The sequence below is a fragment of the Hyla sarda genome, chromosome 4 (genome assembly GCF_029499605.1).
Source record: "Hyla sarda isolate aHylSar1 chromosome 4, aHylSar1.hap1, whole genome shotgun sequence".
NCBI classification, from domain to species: Eukaryota; Metazoa; Chordata; class Amphibia; order Anura; family Hylidae; genus Hyla; species Hyla sarda.
The window spans coordinates 256014013-256034709 of record NC_079192.1 but is presented as its reverse complement, the minus strand read 5'-3'; the positions used below and the strand labels follow the sequence as shown (position 1 = coordinate 256034709).

General features: G+C 39.0%; 1 protein-coding gene and 1 long non-coding RNA gene across 3 annotated transcripts in view; one reads left to right on the top strand and one right to left on the bottom strand.

Annotated features, from left to right (window-relative positions):
* The window catches only part of NELL2 (neural EGFL like 2), a 360426-nt gene extending 345349 nt beyond the window's left edge, over positions 1 to 15077 (top strand). For both annotated transcript variants that reach the window (XM_056573979.1, XM_056573978.1), the window contains 4 exons: positions 3122 to 3315; positions 3424 to 3600; positions 6991 to 7215; positions 14243 to 15077. In XM_056573979.1, the coding sequence (XP_056429954.1) occupies positions 3122 to 3315; positions 3424 to 3600; positions 6991 to 7215; positions 14243 to 14293 (647 nt within the window). In that variant the 3' untranslated portion in view covers positions 14294 to 15077. The remainder of the gene's footprint in view (positions 1 to 3121; positions 3316 to 3423; positions 3601 to 6990; positions 7216 to 14242) is intronic.
* On the bottom strand, positions 11598 to 18381 carry LOC130369154 (uncharacterized). The gene is made up of 3 exons (XR_008892682.1): positions 18319 to 18381; positions 15697 to 15871; positions 11598 to 13193 (listed from the first exon to the last, which is right to left on the bottom strand). It is a non-coding gene; the product is annotated as an uncharacterized LOC130369154 (long non-coding RNA).
* Positions 18382 to 20697: the final 2316 nt, after the last annotated feature.

Sequence of the window (20697 nt, the reverse complement as noted above, 5' to 3'; positions counted from 1 at the left end):
CTAGGGGCGGAGTACCCCTTTAAGGGGATGAATAAAAGTTTGTTTCATATCTGTTTTTAGAGGTGAAAAAAATTATTTATAGGAGGCAGGCTACCCATTGTATTGTTTAGAGATGAGCGAATTTTTTAAAAAATCGATTCGGCCGATTCCCCGAATTCACCGAAAAAATTCAGTTTGATTAGAATTTATTTGCTGTGAATCACTATTAAAAACAGCTATTTCCGGTCTACAATAGGTGTGTAAAACACTTTGCCTTGCTGTAACACGCATAGGGAGTGTGCTGTGTTAGTGAAATAATACTGTTATTCAGTATGACATGCAGATTCTATTGGAAATGTCCTTCATGCCATGAGAATGTAGTGACAAGAGTTACCTTCCATTCCAGACTTCTTACCTGGCTTTTATGGATCAAAATTATTTATTTAAATTCTATTATTTCAAAGTTTACAAGTCACTTTTCATAAACTTCATAAGTCTTTAAACAAAGGCTGCAAACAACAAGGCAATCAGATAAGTGCTAAATATTGTTAAATGCACATTTCAGACAGAGCTGTAGCTAGCTCTTTTTGCTCCATCTGGCACAGGATATCATGGAACCTGCAATACAAACATATCAGTATTAGGCTCTACATTTTCCAGCATTATCCTCCCCTTTTCCCTACAAATGACTCCAGCCTTCTCCAAACACAATGCCACCAGCCTTCCCACAAAGCAAAAGGGGGAAGATTTATCAAAACCTGTGCAGAGGAAAAGTTTCCCAGTTGCCCATAGCATCCAATCAGATTGCTTCTATAATTTCTAACAAGGCCTTTGCGAAATGAAATAAGAAATCTGGTTGGTTGCTATGGTCAACTGGGCAACTTTTCCTTTGCACAGGTTTTGATAAAGCTCCCCCAATGTTTCCAGCCTCACTCAAATGCCTCCAGCCACCCCCCCCACCCCCACAGACACACACAATGCCTCCTACATTACCGCACACAGTGACAGAGGGGTGTACATGGGAGACAGGGGTGTAGAGGGGTTTACATGGGATACAGGGGTGTAGAGGGGTGTACATGGGTGACAAAGGGGAATACAGGGGTGACCGATGGGTGTATAGGGGTGACGTGACAGAGAGGTGTACAGGGTTACCGTGGGGTGTACAGTGGTGACAGAGGGGTTTAGAGGGGTGACAGAAGGGTGTAGAGGGGTGACAGAAGGGTGTACGGGATAAAAGAGGGGTGTCGAGGGGTTACAGAGAGGTTACGAGGGGTGACAGAGAGGCGTAGAGGAGTGAAAGAAGGGTGGGGGTGCACTCCCTGAAGCTGAGTAGGCCTCTGTCAGCGCTGCCCCTGCTCCTTCCCTTCATCCACATCATTCTGCGGAGGGACCAGGGAGAATCCAGAGTCCAGAGCTGCTCCACAGGAGAGGGAGGATACACGAGGATTAGAGCTGCAGCAGCACCTGTCCCGGCACTGTACACAGACTTCCCTCCTGCCTGACCTGCACGCCTGTGACTCACATGTGCGCAGGCCTGGTTAGAAAACTCAAACAATGTTAGCGCCAAATTTCCCACGAGAGTGTCCTAGCACCCTGGTTGGGAATCAAAGCCTCAGTGTAATGTGTGCTGGACCCCCCTTGTGCCCCCTTTCTACAGCGCACCTGAGATGATTGCCTCACTCTTTTCATCAGAGCTACTGCCCTGATTACAGAACATACAAGTGTAAAAAACACAAACTTCAAAAAACACTAAAATCTGTGATAAAAGTGCTATCAAAAAAGAGGTAGTATTATATGTGACAAGGTCATCAAGGGTGGATTTAAAAGGGGGGCAGTTTAAGTTGTAGAAATTTCGGCAACAGTCCATTCCGTAAACCTGAGTGATGGGAACTCTGAGGACAATGCCCTACAGTATGCTTAAAAAAGTATTTGTGTACAACACTAGCCGGTGAGTACTTTTGCCTGGCCTTTAACAGTATCGAGGCCCTTGAGACTTTAACAGGAACAAAATAGTACACTACTTAGATGTACGTATGTGGTATGCACTTATGAGGGGAGGACAATGCGCTACAGTACGCTTAAAAAAGTATTTGTGTACAACACCAACCGGTGTGTACTTTTGCCTGGCCTTTCACAGTATCTAGGCCCCTGAAACTTTAACAAGAACAAAACAGTACACCACTTAGGTGTATGTATGTGGTATGCAGTACTTTTGAGGGGAGGACAATGCGCTCCAGTACACTTAAAAAAGTATTTGTGTACAACACCAGCAGTACACACCAGTGCTGCAGCACACAGTTGCTGTGTACTACACCCAAAATTGCACTTTCTCTCTCAATCTCCCTCCCTTCCCTATCAGTGCTTCTAGGCAGGATTTGTGCTTGAGTTGAATTGCTGCTGTTCTGTGCAACACACTGCTCTCTGTCCCTCTCTGTAATAGAACGCTGTAGTGACTGGGAGGGGAATCGCTGCAGTAACAATGCTTTTCTGTGCAACACACACTGCTCGCTGTCCCTCTGTGCAGCAGAATGCTGATGTGACTAGGAGGTGAATCGCTGCTGGAAAAAAGCTGTCTGTCCCTTTCTATCTCTCTGCAATGAAAGGCTGAAGTGACTGGCCGCAATATGGCTGCCGATTATATAGGGCTGTGACATCACAGGGGTGATTGGCTGCTGATAGGCTGCATGCTGCATGTGATACAGGGTCATCCTGCCTACCCTTGTTCCCGCCTTCCCAGGATTCCTTGCCCCATGTTCTCACATGTGGATCCGCCATTTTAGATGCCCTGGAGCCTGGACCACACTAAATGGAGTTTAATGAAGCGATTTGCGTGATCAAATCGCGCCAATATTCGCATTCGTTGCGAATCAAATTTTTCTTGAAATTTGTAACGAATTCGGATTCATCAGATTTGATTTGCTCTTCCCTAGTATTGTTGTTCAACTAGAGCGGAATGATGAATTACATAAAATTTTAATAATGTTTATTTGGTCAGCTAAACAAAAAAACAAAAAAGCAACCAACATAATTTCTAAAAAAAAAATGTACAATGTAAATATTCTTGATGAAAAAATCTTATCGTGCATCTATCTCTACGGTGAACTTGAGGCTAATGGAAGTGACTGTGTTGTGTTTTCTATAGACATTGATGAATGTGCTACGGGAAGACACAGCTGCAGTAATGATACTGTTTGCTTCAATTTGGATGGTGGATATGATTGTCGCTGTCCACATGGAAAAAACTGTTCTGGTGATTGTATACATGAGGACAAAATCAAGCATAATGGCCAAATCTGGGTGTTGGAAAACGATCGGTGCTCAGTATGTTCATGCCAGGTTAGTTAAACTGATAGATTTTGAATGTTTTCTTTTTTCCAACCTTTATACTACTACTGGATAACTGGTACAATAAAATGCTATTATTTTTTTAATCTATTACCACAGGTGGGGTTGGTAATGTGTCGTCGTATGGTATGTGACTGTGAAAACCCAACGGTTGATTTATTTTGCTGCCCTGAATGCGATCCACGACTTAGTAGTCAATGTCTGCATCAAAGTGGAGACATTACATATAAAAGTGGAGACACCTGGGTACAGAACTGTCAGCAGTGCAGATGCTTGGTAAGTGCAATAAAAAGTGAAACATTTAGCACTACTGCCGCTTTTAGTGCTTTCTGTCTTGTGCAGAAGTAAAGATGCTGAAATAGAATTGAATGGATAGTACTGATATATAGAGTGCATATGGGTTCTGAATGACATGAATCTCAAAGTTGAACAGTAGAAGCTTGAAATACAGGCATAAGAAAGCAAAAGAACTTCACATCAACACATCTTCAATGGTTCTTTATTTAGGCTGGAAACTTATACATACGGTATAGATATTATATGTCAAACTATAAGAACACATCGGGGACCGACCTCTGTGCATTGAGTTACTCAGGCCGCCAACCAGGGATATTAGTACAAAAGGTCAAGAAATCACTGCACAAGCAGGTCTTGGATCAATAAAAGCTGTTGTTTTTATTCCCAGATAAGGTGCGGCAATAGTAGCCTTTATCAAGCATTGTGAATACAAAAATAATGCACGTTCATATATACATCAAGCACTTTCTATTGTTTACAGCATAAGTGTTATACAGGGTGGGCCATTTATATGGCTACACCTTAATAAAATGGGAATGGTTAGTGATATTAACTTCCTGTTTGTGGCACATTAGTATATGTGAGGGGGAAACTTTTCAATATGGGTGGTGACCATGGTGGCCATTTTGAATCCAACTTTTGTTTTTTCAATAGGAAGAGGGTCATGTGATACATCAAACTTCTTGGGAATTTCACAAGAAAAACAATGATGTGCTTGGTTTTAACGTAACTTTATTCTTTCATGATTTATTTACAAGTTTCTGACCACTTATAAAATGTGTTCAATGTGCTGCCCATTGTGTTGGATTGTCAATTCAACCCTCTTCTCCCACTCTTCACACACTGATAGCAACACCGCAGGAGAAATGCTAGCACAGGCTTCCAGTATCCGTAGTATCAGGTGCTGCAGAATGGGCAAAACAAAAATTGGAACAGGACCCTCAGTTTACGCAGAAGATTTTGTTCAGTGATGAGGCAAACTTTTATGTGAATGGTGAAGTTAACAAACAAAACCACCGCTATTAGTCTGACACTAACCCACATTGGATAGATCCCTCCAAGACTGTTGGAACACAAAAATTGATGTTAAGGTGTGGTATATGAGGTACAAAGATGGTGGGGCCATTCTTCATCAATGGAAACCTCAAGGCCACTGGATATGCGAAATTGCTACATGATGATATGTTTCCCTCTTTATGCACTGAAGCTGGCACTTTCCCTGAGTTTTTCCAGCAAGACGATGCACCACCACATTATGGATGTCAGGTCCGAGCATTCCTAGATGAACAGTTTCCTGGAAAGTGGATTGGTCGTCATGGGCCAGTTGAATGGCCCCCAAGGTCTCCCAATCTGACCCCCTTAGACTTTTATCTTTTGGGTCATCTGAAGGGAATTGTCTATGCTGTGAAGATACGAGATGTGCAGTACCTGAAATTACGGATACTGGAAGCCTGTGCTAGCATTTCTCCTGTGGTGTTGCTATCAGTGTGTGAAGAGTGGGAGAAGAGGGTTGCATTGACAATCCAACACAATGGGCAGCACATTGAACACATTTCATAAGTGGTCAGAAACTTGTAAATAAATCATGAAAGAATAAAGTTACGTTAAAACCAAGCACATCATTGTTTTTCTTGCGAAATTCACAATAAGTTTGATGTGTCACATGACCCTCTTCCTATTGAAAAAAACAAAAGTTGGATTCAAAATGGCCAACTTCAAAATGGCCGCCATGGTCGCCACCCATCATGAAAAGTTTCTTCCCTCACATATACTAATGTGCCACAAACAGGAAGTTAATATCACCAACCATTCCCATTTTATTAAGGTGTATCCATATAAATGGCCCACCCTGTACATATACAATGAATAATAACCCCACCTACAAGGTGCATACATTGGTGCAAAAAGCTGTCAATCAACATGACATCAGGTTGGTAAGGTAACCAGATATACAAAGTGAATACAAAGTCAATATACAGTGTTCTGTGTAGTTAAAAATCTATTAAACATAGTCAATATGCAGATACCTTCATTCTCAGTCTCCCTTTAATGTGGACCGCACATCTATTCAGCCTGTGTAGATCGCGATGTTAAACACAAGTGGAGATCATCGCGATCTACACAGGCTGAATGGATGATCGATCCACATTAAAGGGAGACTGAGAATGAAGGTATCTGCATATTGACTATGTTTAGTAGTTTTGTAACTACACAGAACACTGTATATTGACTATGTATTCACTTTGTATATCTGGTTACCCTACCAACCTGATGTCATGTTGATCGACAGCTTTTTGCACCAATGTATGCACCTTGTAGGTGTGGTTATTATTGATATATATATATATATGTATATATATATATATGTATATATATATATATATATATATATATATACACTTGTGCTGTAACCAATGGAAAGTGCTTGATGTATATATAAATGTGCATTATTTTTGTTTTCACCATGCTTGATAAAGGCTACTATTGCCGAAATGTTGCACCTTATTTTGGAATAAAAACACCAGCTTTTATTGTTCCAAGACCTGCTTGTGCAGTGATTTCTGGACTTTTTGTATATATATTATATATACACTTCCCTTTTCCTTCCGATGTCCAATATATTTTTAGCTTGTTTAGCATTCCCCCCCTTAAAAAACATTGCTACTCTTCTCTATGGTCTGAGTTAGGCTGGGTTCACATATATCTGGCATCCGGCATAGTTTCCTTCCGGCGAGCACAGGAGGGAAACTGATGCTAGAACTGATCCCATTCATTTGAATGGGACAGTTCACAATCATCCAGCGTCTCAATTTTGACACCAGATGGTTGGATACGCCATGCAGAAACAATGGAAGCTGGATGGCATACAACTGATGACTTGTCATCAGTTGTGGCATCAGTTGTGTTGAGTTCACCAATGCTGGATGCCGTACATATGTGAACCCATACTAAGATGTCAAGTAATTATCATTCTTCAAACCCATGTGAAATTTTTGCGAAATTTCTGTGAAATTCTGCCCCATAATAAACTTTCATATCTTGTTTTTTTCAATAGACAGCATTATGGCCACGTAACAGTGATATAGCATTCAGCTATTCTGCAGAGAATGATAGCATATAGCAGACACATCAGCAAAGAAAGTCAAAATTTTATTCAGAGCATTGCAGTCTTTTTTTTCTGCAACATGTCATTTTATAGCACTTTAAAAGGCCTACAAAAGAACTTGAACCCATATCGTTTGCTGTTTTGTTTGTTGTATGTACTGTATTACAATTTTTACTAAGATATTTTTGTATACAAATTTTGAATCATTGATAAAAGTCAGGATGTCACATATTAACAATATCTTTATGTCTCCATTTTTGTAGCAAGGAGAGGTAGATTGCTGGCCATTGCCTTGCCCAGAAGTTGACTGTGAGTTTAGCGTGGTTCCCGAGAGTGAGTGCTGTCCACGTTGTATCAACGACCCCTGCCAAGCCGACATAATACGCAATGACATCACAAAAACATGTGTTGATGAAACAAATGTAGTTCGCTTTACAGGCTCTTCTTGGATAAAACATGGCACCGAGTGCACCCTTTGTCAATGCAAGGTAAAAATAGATTTTATATGTATTTACAAATATGCTGTAGAGTGTAGCTGAGTACAATGAAAAGCATCTAGTATGACAATATATTGTGGAAAAAGCTGGCATACTGTATATAGTTGAGTACAGGTCTTGGTAAATGTGCTCAACACTTGCAATAAAAGATCATCTAGTACATTATGTCCTGTAGCTCATTTATTTTCTTTCTACCTACACCAGATTTACTACAGATATTTCTGACCTTTGATTTTGGTCCAAAATGTGCTTTTAAGTTCCTTTTTTAATAGACAGTTATGTTTCAACAGTTTCTTAGAATTAGCTGTTTTCCTATATTGTATATTCCAAATGTCCATGTCTATGAATTGTCCCCTTTCTTTCATTTGGTTCCCCCTAAATCTAAAGTAAGCAGCCTGTCTGTGCTCAAAGGATCATGTGTGCAGATAAAAGAAACTTACAGGTCAACTATCACTTTTTTCTAAGTGGTCCAAAAATTATACCTTTTTGGAGCAGCAACAGGTTTTGCGCCTGGAAAGTTAAGAAGTGATGGCGTTTTACCAGCTCTGAAAAAATGATTCCTCTTTTGGTGTCTAGCAACAGAATTGGCATCCTAGAAAGTGACACAAAACTTTCACAGTAATTGTAAAAAAAAAAAAAAAAAAAAAAAAAACTGGCACACAACTTCTAATTAAAACAGATTTTGAAATAGCAGAACAAATGCAGAACACAGATGCTTTATTACAATTATTATAGATAGGTGGTCTTACTTCTATCTGTTTTGTTCACTGCTTAGTGTCCCTCACAGAGATCTTCACCTAATATTTGCTATGTCTAAAGTGTCTGCTGAAGCTATGTGCATAGGCTTTTATAGTGACATCCCCCTTATACTGTCTCCTTATTGATTAAGAGAGCTGTTTGACAGTCATTTTGGTATTCCCAGAGGTCATTTCATCCTTTCTCCTTCTCCTTTTTGCCATGTGGCTGTTGTTATTGTAGCATGTTCTGCCGAACCAGCCCATCAAAGTTCGAGTTCTAGCTTAATTGAACTTTAAGCAAAGTTCTGACCAAACTCAGGTTCTACTGGTTCGGTTCACTCATCTGTAGTTTTGATTATTTGTCCACAATGTTTTATTCACATGGGTGTATTGTACTCTTGTTTAACTGTCAGTGTTTGCGATATAACATTTGCCATTCCTCCTTCTATTGTATAGCGCCAACATATTCTGCAGCACTTTACAATTCTGGGGACAAATATCAGACTTTACAAATTAACACAATTACTATACAAAGGGAGCAAGGGACCAATTTGCGAGAACTTCCAATCTATAAGGAAAGAGGTGAAGAAAAAAGGCAGAAAGTAGCTTTACTTATTTAGCTAATACAGCTTGTTAAGATAAAGCTGAGCTGGGGTTGGTTAAAACCAGACATTTTTTGTTCTCAGACAGATTGATTTATCTGGACCTATGACTAAACCTAAACCTTTTGGATTTCAGAATGATAAGACAACTGGTTATTTGTCCCTGTATGTCATCTATGTTAATAACACTTGTATTGAGTCTCATTCATGTGTATGTGAGTGTTGTTATAGTTATATACATAAACATTTATAATACATTGTAGGAAGAAAGGAAAATAAGTACATTTGCCATATCTTCTAGTGGATGATACAGTTTTTCTTATATGGATGTTCCAGGTAATATAACTCTATAGGATGATATGAATTTATTCTTTCAATTTTACTAATATGATATGTAAAATATACAATGCAACAGAAAACCATGAGAAATGGGTATAAAGCAAGCACGAGGTGTATATAATCTTATTTACAGACTCATAGGGGTTATCCAGGAAAAAACTTTTTTTTATATATATCAACTGACTCCAGAAAGTTAAACAGATTTGTAAATTACTTCTATTAAAATATCTTAATCCGTTCAGTACTTATGAGCTGCTGAAGTTGAGTTGTTCTTTTCTGTCTAAGTGCTCTCTGATGACGTGTGTCTCGGAAACCGCTCAGTTTAGAAGCAAATCCCCATAGCAAACCTCTTCTACTCTGTGCAGTTCCCGAGACAAGCAGAGATGCCAGCAGAGAGCACTGTTGCCAGACAGAAAACAACTCAACTTCTACAGCTGATAATTATTGAAAGGATTAAGATTTTTTTATAGAAGTCATTTACAAATCTGTTGAACTTTCTGGAGCCAGTTGATATTTAAAAAAAAAAAAAGTTTTTTCCTGGAATACTCCTTTAATGGCACAAAATAACGCACATGGTCTTGCAAAATTCTATAAATTCTCTGCTGAAATATTGTCCTTAAATAAACAACTTTTGACTGCTACTGTATGACAGGCTACTTGAGTTATTCATATATATATATATATATATATATATATATATATATATATATATATATTTCAGAAACACATGAAATCCTGCCACTAGTAGTCAATGCACACTTTCCTACTGTGAAAGGAAAGGTGTTTGGAGCATTTGAGATAATGTAAAAACCCATTGGCAATATATTTATCGCACAATCTGGAAGTTATTGCTCTCCTTAGAATAGGATGACTAACTCATTACAAAATACTTAGGAAAGTGTTGTTTATATTGTGTGTGTCTCACAAGCGCAAGGCACGGGAGAGAGTGTTTATTTCTTCAGGCAGGGACTGCAGACATTGTCAATTTAAATACATCTTCTATGTGATGTGTCTCATGCTGACTGGTAGAATTTAGAGATGTCAGCCAGATATGTCTCACCATAGCTTTAGGAAATCTCAATGAACAGGTCTTAGGCTGAATATTGTGCAATTTTCCATTTTAAACCTGCGTGTTCACAATCACAACTACCTTAAAGAGGAAGAGAATCTAGGAGCATCAGTTGTCTTCATTTCATGTTCACTAGCCATGTATCTTCCAGTATGCATGACGTTTGTGCTGAAATAGCATTGTCAATGACTGAACCATTCAGCTAGACTGTAATAATGCATTGCAGAGTATCTATTGCTATATCCAGGTAAATTGGCTTACATACAGTAGTAACAAAGCAAAGATATAAGTTTTTCAAAGAGCCCTGGGATATGTGCATCTGTATCTATATCTTGTGCCAATTTTCTTTCTTAGATTTTCACAATGACTGGCATCTAGATCATGATCTAAGAAGGAAAAAGTATTTCTTCTTTGGATGGCAGATATTTATGTGGTCTCTTAAAATATATCTGCACAAACAGCTCCATTAATATCCGAGATGCCATTCTAATGTCTGATACCCTCAGCAAACACCTGATTTTACTGGAGGAATCTTATTATGAGTGATTCTTCATTTTAGCTCTTGGAAAAGGAATGCCTTAAAGGGTTACTCCACTGGCCAGCCTTCTGGCTGTGTTCGGAACATTTAGTTCCAAACGTTGTGCACGTGCAGCAGGGGTCGGTCACACCCCCTTGTGATGCCCGGCCACACCCCCTCAATGCAAGTCTATGGGAGGGGGCGTGGTGACTTTCACCCCCCACCCCCCCCATAGACATGCATTGAGTAGGTGTGGCCTGACTTCACATGGGGGCATGGCCGACCCCCGCAGTCCGCGCACAGTGTTCAGAACTAAATGTTCCGAATGCAGCCAGAAGGCCTGCCAGTAAAGTAACCCTTTAAACGCACTAGTCATAGTGATCACCTGGAGACCTACTTTATAACAACCCTATAAAAAGTTATAAACATTAAATTTGTAGTGTCCTGTCATGAGGATGTTTCTCTCAAACAGGGTCTTAAAGTAATGAGAAAATAAAGGGAAAGGTGCTTGTAGGAAAAGGCAGAACATTTTTTAATTGAAATCTGCTGCTGTCTTAAAGGGAACTGCAATTTAGAGGGAGCTGTATTTTATAACTGAATTTCACTACGCAGGTTGATGCAGACCCTTGTCAAACAAAACCAGTTACGACAACTAAAAGGAAAACACTGTAGTGTCCCAGAGAAATCAAAATTTTAATGGATTTCCTAGTAATAAATATGACATATTTTGAGATACACCCATTAGATGAAAAATGTGCCCAGTCCTCCTTGGCACCTTTATTTGGCACTTTAAATTTGCCAAATGCCAAGAAAAGTTGTTGTCAATATCATCTTGTTACCAGTCATGGCTTGCATGCTTTTTTTTCCCGGAGCAGCAGTTTTCTCCAAAAACTGGTGTAAACATTTACCATCCTTTAAAGGGGTACTCCGCTGCTCAGCTTTCGGAACAAACTGTTCCAAACACTGGAGCCGGCACTGGGAGCATCAATGCCCCGCCCCATCATGATGTAACGCCCCACCCCTTCAATGCAAGTCAATAGGAGGGGGTGTGACAGATGTGACGCCCCTTCCCATAGATTTGCATTGAGGGGGCGGGGCATGACATCATGAGGGGGTTATGACGTCACGAGCTCCCGGTGCCAGTTCCAGCATTCGGAACAGTTTGTTCCAAACGCTGAGCAGCGGAGTACCCCTTTAAGGAAATTGTGTCACATGATGGTGACACAAAGCAGCTTAATGTTAAAATAAAACACAAACATCACACATGTTTAGAATGCAATACTGTATTTAAAGCATTTTATTATAGTACAGAGCAGATGTCTACTTGTTTTTCTTTTTAATATGCAACAAATAATTCACTCATACGAGCAATGCCAAGCGTCTAGAGAAATTGATTCACGTGAAGGTATCAGCAAAGATGACATTTTATTCCTTCATGTTTTATACATTACCTGTGATGGCATTTTAATGAATACACCATACTGGATATTAAAACATCAGTATCATCTAATAAATGACTTCCTTTCATCTATATTATTTTCCTTATGTGCACGCTTTTTGAGAAGATTATTTTTAATGGTACTTGGACATCTCATTATATTACTTTCACTCCTCTTCATTCTTATGGAGACTGACACGTTTTTATTAAGAGATCTGTGTGCCTCAGTGCAATGTTCATGTAATCCAGTGCTTTACAGACCATGACTTATGGATATTAGAGGACAATTATTCTTAACCCCTTAAGAAAATGGCCTAGTTCGGTACTTGCAGCATTTGCTGTACCGATGCAGCATTTATTTATTTATTTTGCTTTTCATTTCCATATTTTTACATAGCCATATGAGGTCTTGAATTTTGCAGAATAAATAATATTTTTTTAATGGGTTCACTTTTGAAAAATACAAAGGGGGATATTTATCAGTGAATTGTTTGGTATGTCATTTTTGAGTCACTTTTGTTGCAGGTTTTTTGGTGGACATGCACATAAATTATATTGTGTCACGATGAGTGATAAATTATTAGCATGTCCACCAAAACTAACAACATGACTTTAAAACACAATTTCTCAGTTTAAAAGCAGGTTTTTCAGAGCACCACTGAGGGTGGTCTGTGTTTGCTTTTTTTTTTTTCAACAATATCATTGAATGATAAATTGACCACTGCATGTAAAGTGAACTACAAAGATAAATCTTCAGAAATCACTTATATTGTAGGTAAAAAAAATAAAATGCCCAAAACAAATACTCAAAACCAATATTGCTCAATAAACATGTAAAATAGACCACTAACAAGCAAAAAAATATTCAGAAATCTTTCTCAACGGGCCTAAAAGGTTTACTAAGAAGGCAGAAGTAGTGGCTACTGGGTCCCCAGTTGCTATAGCGATATAATATTACAGGGGGGATTGTAAAACCAGACAGAGCTCATTGCCGATGCTTAGAGAGGTTGGTCTTTGCGCCTCTTTTAAAAAATATGGTAAGATATGAAAAAAACAATTTAAGAAGTACAAACAATGGAACATGGAACATTAATATGGAATATTTTATGTAAATGTTAGCTTTATTTTAAACCACATGCTCCCCACAGTCACAGTAGAAACTTAATGAGATTTAAAGAGATATTGGCAGTCAAGGGTAAGAACACTTTGGGTTTGATATTCTAGATGAGCCAGTCACATTTGTCCCCGGTTGTCCTAGAAAGTTGTCCTGCAGCAAATAAAAAAAAATTATCTTAACAGTTCTGGCGGACCTGTTTTGCCCATCAGACCATTTTACTAGTATTATACTATTGTCATTTTGTGCTACATGATCTAAGGAGTTACTGAACATTAACATCATCAGTCATGCATAAAGGTGTAGGTTGTAGTTAATCAATAATAATTTTTTTCTATGAAGTTCTACAGTAAAGATAAGTATGTAGGCACCACAATAACAAGCTATTATATCATCAACATTAGTCAACTCTACTTTCATTGCCACTTATACTGTATATGAGTATTTTTAGGATACCTTTGCAATGCTGCTTTTGAATATGTTATTATTTTACCAGTCTGGTTCTAACTTTTGAGATAAAGGAAATTTAAAAAAAGTAAACACATCAAAAAGTGTATTTAGAACAACAACATTTCAACAAAGTAGACTGATTTAGACAGTCTCACCTTCATATTAATATAATATATACTTTATTAGTTTAGGGTTCTATGGTTCCATAGTTCGCATCATTTCGTAAATTAATGTTCTTATTTCCCAACTTTTAAAATGTTAATGTATAAAGATGGAACTCTTCCCTTGTTTTTCACTAAAATCACAAATATTGCCTGGAAATCTCTAAAGTAAACCTTTATGTTCATATTAGTACCCAAACTCTAAAAAGTGTCATAATTGTCTGCAGTGTTACCCAAGAAGTTCTTGACAGCTAGAACATAGCTTCAAAACTCTATCTAAAGTTTTTGAAATTCAAATCGTTGATGTTTTCACAAATTTGGGGACCATCAAAAATTCCTGCTTTTAGTTTTTTTTATTTAGTTCAGTGAACCCTGCGGCATATGTCAACAGTTACAGGTAGCATTCTGGTAAGATCATATTAAAATGGTGTCCAATATCTCAAAAACCAGAGCCAGAAACATATGTCATTTTTGGATAATGTTATTGACAACTAAAAATGTTTTGTTGGGCTGTTTATTCAGCAAATACAGTGTTATGCTATAATGCAAAGTTGAACAAGGTTAACCATTTGTTTCTCTTTTGCTCCACAGAATGGCCATATGTGTTGCTCTGTAGATCCACAGTGCCTTCAGGAGCTGTGATGGTAACCAACTCCTACAGAAGGTTCATGGATTAAGAATGTTTTTCTCATAAAAGACCTTACACCAAAAAACAAATTACATAATTTGAACTGATGTATTATAGTGTGCAGACAAATGTCTCGGTTGAAGAAGAATAACAATCAGGTTACGGGAGGTTTTACCTTTGATTTTGTGAAACTTGAGGCCAAATATAAAACAGTTGCCACTGACCTTTTTTGTACATGATGCCTTTTTGGAATCTAGTACATAACCATATTTTATAAATGAGAGGATCAACCAAACATTAAATGTATTAAATGAATGCAACTGTTCATGTATAAAGATGAATCTAAGCACCTTTTCATAAGATTTTATGCCAGCTATTGCTTGAAAACAATGGATGACCTGGAAAATAGTATTACACACCATTTCTCATGTTTCTAGAAATAAAAATAGAATGTGCCACCGCTCTGTGCACTAAGTCCTCAAACATGGACTTTAATGGATCTGTGAAAATGACGTCACTCTTCATCAACTGCACATAATTTTCTCACCGAAATATTTTATTACATATTGTAGAAAGTGTTTTTGCAAATGATAACAAAAAGATTTAAGATATATCGTGTTATGGGCACCTCATACTCCTTGGTAAACAGATATTTATGTACTGGCATGGTAAACAAATGTGTTTTGAGGGGAAACTTACCATCCATGTTTTCTTTTTTTGAACTTATTTCTTGATTGGATTGGTTTAGTATAATCGTGTTCTTGTGAAGATTTAAATAAATGTTTCTCTTACATATGATTTTGGACTTTTTATTGCTTCACCGGATTTCATTGTTTGTTTTTTATGCTATAATAAACTACATAGGTGAGAATAAGAGGCATTTCATTTCTACACCTAGAAATCTTTTCTGGTTACATAGTAGTTATTAATGATGAAATAAGACACATCGCTATAAAACTTGACCTTTCTTAGACCTAGCAGCTGTTTGACCCAGAGGAAGACAAAACACAAATCCCCTGGCCAGTTGTTGTCAACTTTGCAGACTTTCCTAGACCAATTATATATGGTTTATTGCAAAATCAATTTTAATCCTTCATGACATTTCTCATTAGAATAAGCATCTGGCCATTTTTGAATCTTGTAAATGTGTCATTTACATATAATTGTGCCATTCTAACCTCTCGAGACAGGGCATTCCATTGCTTAACTGGTTGCCGTCTAAGAATGAGCTGGCTCGTCCCAAGATGGCAAACAGTGTATGGCGCGTGCTCAAGCCTGCGCCATACCGGGCGGCCGTTAGCTGATTCCTGTAGCTGAGCGCTGCCATTAATAGACGACAAGTGGCAATCGCTGCGGCCGACTATCAACCCTTTAGATCACCAATATTATAAGCAAAAAAAAGAAAAGTCGGCACTACCTTAAACCCTTGGCGCAGAGCAATGCAGTCCTGGCAACAGCTGCAGGCCCTCCGGTGGTGCTCAGCTTGGAAGCAGGAGATGTCCAATAAATGCGATTAGAAGACGGAACAAGCGGCAACTCTCCGGTGGATTCAAACAGAAATTCTTTATTCTTGAAACATCAGCCATACATTTCTAAAATCAGGAGAAGGCAGAGGCTGTGATACTTCATGCAGTGAGAACAGGTAACGCCGTTTCACACAACTCATGTGTTTCTACAGGTCTACTGGGGCCATTTCTTTGTTAAATATTTAAAAAAAATGTAACAACCATATATCAAAAGGTCTTTAATTTTCATCATTAACATAATTAACATAATATAAAAAGTTTTTGGATCTGACAGTGCCCATTTAAGTTCCAATAAAAAAAAATTTGCACTGACAAAAGAGATGCATTACACTCTTTGCTTCTTTACTACAATAATTATACATGCATGGTCTGACTCCTATTTGTGTTGTTCACTTCTTAGTGTCCTTCACAGAGATCTTCACCTAACACCTGCTATCCCTAAATGGCTGCTGAAGCTCCATGCATAGGCTTTTATAGTGGCTTTGACATCACTCCTACACTGCCTCCTGATTGACTCGGAGAGCTGTTTTATAGACATTATGGAATTCCCTGAGATTATGTGATCATATTTCCTTCTCCTTTCTACCTTGTGGCTGATGGTATTTTAGCAGAACCGAACCTTTAGCAAATTTCTGACTGAGCTCAGGTTCTATAGGTTTGGTTTGCTCAACTCTACTCCAAACAAAAATAATGTGGCTGAACACTAACTGTGCTTTTTGGGGCTTTTTTCCAGACTTACATCCATAGGTTGTTATATGTAATACCAGAGACAGCTAATACCCTAGAGTGGAGCGGTTTCTAATTTAATGTAGCCATGTTTTAAACCTGGACAACTCATTTAAGGGAGCGGGGGGGGGGGGGGGGTACAGGCATTCAAAATTCACATGGAGGCTAGTCTATTTTGTATGGTGCTGACCCAAAAGTAGTGAAGTTAAGGGGGGTACTCGAGTGGAAAATGTTTTCTTTTTTTAAATCAACTGGTGCCAGAAAGTTGAACAGATTCCAGTACTTATTAGCTGATGAATGCTACAGAGGAAGTTTTTGTTTTTGGGATTTATTTTCTGTCTGTCCACAGTGCTCTCTGCTGACACTTCTGTCCATGTCAGGAACTGTCCAGAGCAGGAGAAAATCCCCATAGCAAACATATGCTGCTCTTGACAGTTCCCAAAATGGACAGAGGTGTAAGCAGAGAGGACTGTGGACAGACAGAAAAGAAATCAAAAAAGAAAATAATTTCCTCTGTAGTATTCAGCAGATAATAAGTACTAGAAGGATTAAGATTTTTAATAGACGTAATTTACAAATCTGTTTAACTTTTTGGCACCAGTTTTTAAAAAAAATAAAAAATGTTTCCCACCGGAGTACCCCTTTAATACATGTCATTTGGTCCTCCAGATGCATTATTTTCACTGTACTATTTTCAAGTACAATAGTACCCTATGACTTTTTATGGCTGTCTTTTAATTTTTTTATTTATTTCATAATTTATAGTAATATTATACTTATGTCTGTGTACTTTTTCTTTACATTTTTCTATTTCAAAACTAGGGGCCATATAAGGTCCCAGCTGCCATGGCAAAACAGTCATGTTGCAAAGGGGAACAATGGAATGAAAGTGGTATCCCATCTGTCTGACCACTTAACTGCTGTAGGTGTTTTTGATTGTGGCATCTAAGGGTTGAATGGTAAGGATCAGAGTTATCAGCCCCCAAGCCCCTGCCATTTCTAAAGAGTAAATGCAAAGTGAGTTGTGGGATGTACTTCCTGAAAGTGCAAGATATACACTGAATGAGAGACATTTCAGAATAGGAGGTTCCCTGTATGGAAATGAAAGTGCAGGCATAAAAATTACCCTTAAAAGTTGGGTACCCTGATTCTCATACAAACTGGCAATAGGTAACGTAACATTATCATTAGATGGTAGGTGGGGAGGATTAGGGAAGACTATCATGTGATCAGGCTTGAACCAACCTTGATGCCAACTGTGAAAAAGTTAAAGAGAGGATGACTTCTACAAATGCATAATAATCCTAAACACACCTCGAAATCCACGGGGGATTACAACTAATAATTCTGAATGTGTGACTAGTCATTGCTTAGTACAGAATTTAAAGTATAAAGTTATAAACCCTTCCTGTCCAGGATTAGTGTTGCTCGCGAATATTCGCAATTCGAATTTTAATCGTGAATATAGCATATTCGCGAATATTACGAATATAGCACTATATATTCATAATTACGAATATTCATTTTTTTCCCGCATATGCAAAATTATATGCGCATATTCGCAAATATTGAGTCCTCCCTTATTTCATGGTATAGGGAACTATGACTAGTGCATTAATTTTTTTGCCCATTGAAACTAAAAGGACCATTGTGGTCTATGGGGATCTAATGGCATGTAAAACAATAAGCTAAGCAGAACCATCTCAGCAGCACAGTGGATGGGAGACCACCACTGGTTTGAGTCCCAGGGTGGGACAGAGTCTTACAGTGCTGTGGTTTAACTTTACCTTCCTGGAAAAGCGGCTGAGTTGCCCATAGCAACCAATCAGATCGCTTCTTTCATATTCCACAAGCGGGAGCGCATACGGGAGCGCATACGGCAGGGGGAGCTAAAAGCTCGCGCTCCATTATGTGACCGTATGCGCTCCCATATGTCATTCATTTCAATGAGCCGACCGGAGTGAAACGTTCGGTCCGGTCGGCTCATTTTTGCGCCGTATGCGCTTTTACAACCGGACCTAAAACCGTGGTTGACCACAGTTTTAGGTCCGGTTGTAAAAGCGCATACGATGCAAAAATGAGCCGACCGGACCGAACGTTTCACTCCGGTCGGCTCATTGAAATGAATGACATACGGGAGCGCATACGGTCACATACGGGAGCGCGAGCTTTTAGCTCCCACCTGCCGTATGTGCTCCCGTATGGGACAAAACGTAGTGTGAACCCACCCTTAGCTTACTGTTTTACATGCCACGAGATCCCCATAGATCATAATGGGCCTATTGGTAACTTTCAATGGGCAAAAAATCACAGAGTTAATGCACTAGTCACAGTTCCCTATACCATTAAAGAAGGGAGGGCTCAATATTCGCAAATATGCGCATATATTTTCGCATATGCGCAAAAAACGAATATGCGAATATATGATGAATATTCGCGCAATCGAATATGGCCTATGCCGCTCATCACTATCCATGATACAAAGTTCAGACTGGTGGAGGTAGCATAATGGTGTGGGGAATGTTTTCTTGCTACTGCCTTGGGTCTTATACCAGTGGGTTGACTTTTAGAGCTTTATTTAAGCATTGTGGCCATCATGCCATTGTCTCTTTATCCCATGGCAGAAGGCCAATTGCAGGAACATAATGGTAAGTTTTCTTTGCTTCACTGGCCTTTACAATGCTATAGATTATCACTCGGACATAGTAAAGGGCTTAATAACATGGACCGCCATTTAATTTGCCGCATTTATAATCCTATATTATATATATATTTTATGCAACAATAAATTTCTACTGTTCTGTAATCAAAAGGACGTTTGACAAGAGGTTAAAGGGGTACTCCGCCCCTAGACATCTTATCCAAAGGATAGGGGATAAGATATCAGATCGCTGGGGTCCCGCTGCTCGGGACCCCCATGATCGCCGCTGCAGTACCGCTCCATCATTACTGCACAGAGCGAGTTCACTCTGTGTTTAATGACGGGAGATACAGGGGACGGAGCAGCATGACGTCATGACTCCTCCCCTTGTGATATCATGGCCCGCCCCCTTAATGCAAGTCTATGGCAGGGAGCGTGACGACCACCAGGCCCCCTCCCATAGACTTGTATTGAGAGGGCGGGCCATGATGTCACGAGGGGTGGAGCCGTGACGTAACGAAGCTCTGGCCCCTGAATTGCCCGTCATTTCACGCAGAGCGAACTCGCTCTGTGCAGTAATGATAGCGCGGTGCCGCAGCGGCGATCCCGGGGGTCCCCCCAGCGATCTGACATCTTATCCCCTATTCTTTGGATGCGGGATAAAATGTCTAGGGTAGTGTTGAGCGGCATAGGCCATATTCGCATTCGCGATATTTCGCGAATATATGGATGAATATTCGTCATATATTCGCTAAATTCACATATTCGTAATACTTACGTTTATTTCCGCATGTGCAAAATACGCATATACAAACATTTGCATATGCGAAAATTCACATATGCGAAAAATTAGCAAAAGCAAAAATTGGCATAAGCAAAAATTGGCATAAGCAAAAATTGGCATAAGCAAAAATTAGCATATGCGAAAATTAGTATGCCAGTCTCACACAGTAGTATTAGAGCCTTCTTTACACCACACAAGCTGGAAGCAGAGAGGGATGATCACTGTGATGTTTACTGTGAAGGAAAAAAAACAAAAAAAAACAAATATTCGTAATTGCTTCTTCATTTGGATTGTTACTTCATATTGACTGGAAGTGAGCACGTGCAGTTTCTTTTGATTTTTTTCATTTCTGTCCTTTGGACAGTCTTACATCATGGCATCTGATTCACACAATCTGTTTGTCTACACCAATGAGGACATTGATAAAATCCTGAGTGGACCGATGGGGGATGGAGAATTTCTGAGTACACCTTCCAAAGTTGATGTTAAACGCACCTATGAGATGGAGTCCAGGAGATTGATCTCATTGACACTACATCTTTCCTTATTGGGCCGATACTATCGACAGAAGATGATACCTCGGGGTCTGAGACCACATCTGAGACCCAATCTTTTCCCTAATAACACTGATTTTTGCCGCAGATTTGAGGGGCTGACCAATAAATACGCTATGGACATTATGTTACTCAACATTGATTTTCTTCAGCAAGAAATTGAAGTATCTGAGAGTCATCTGGCGGA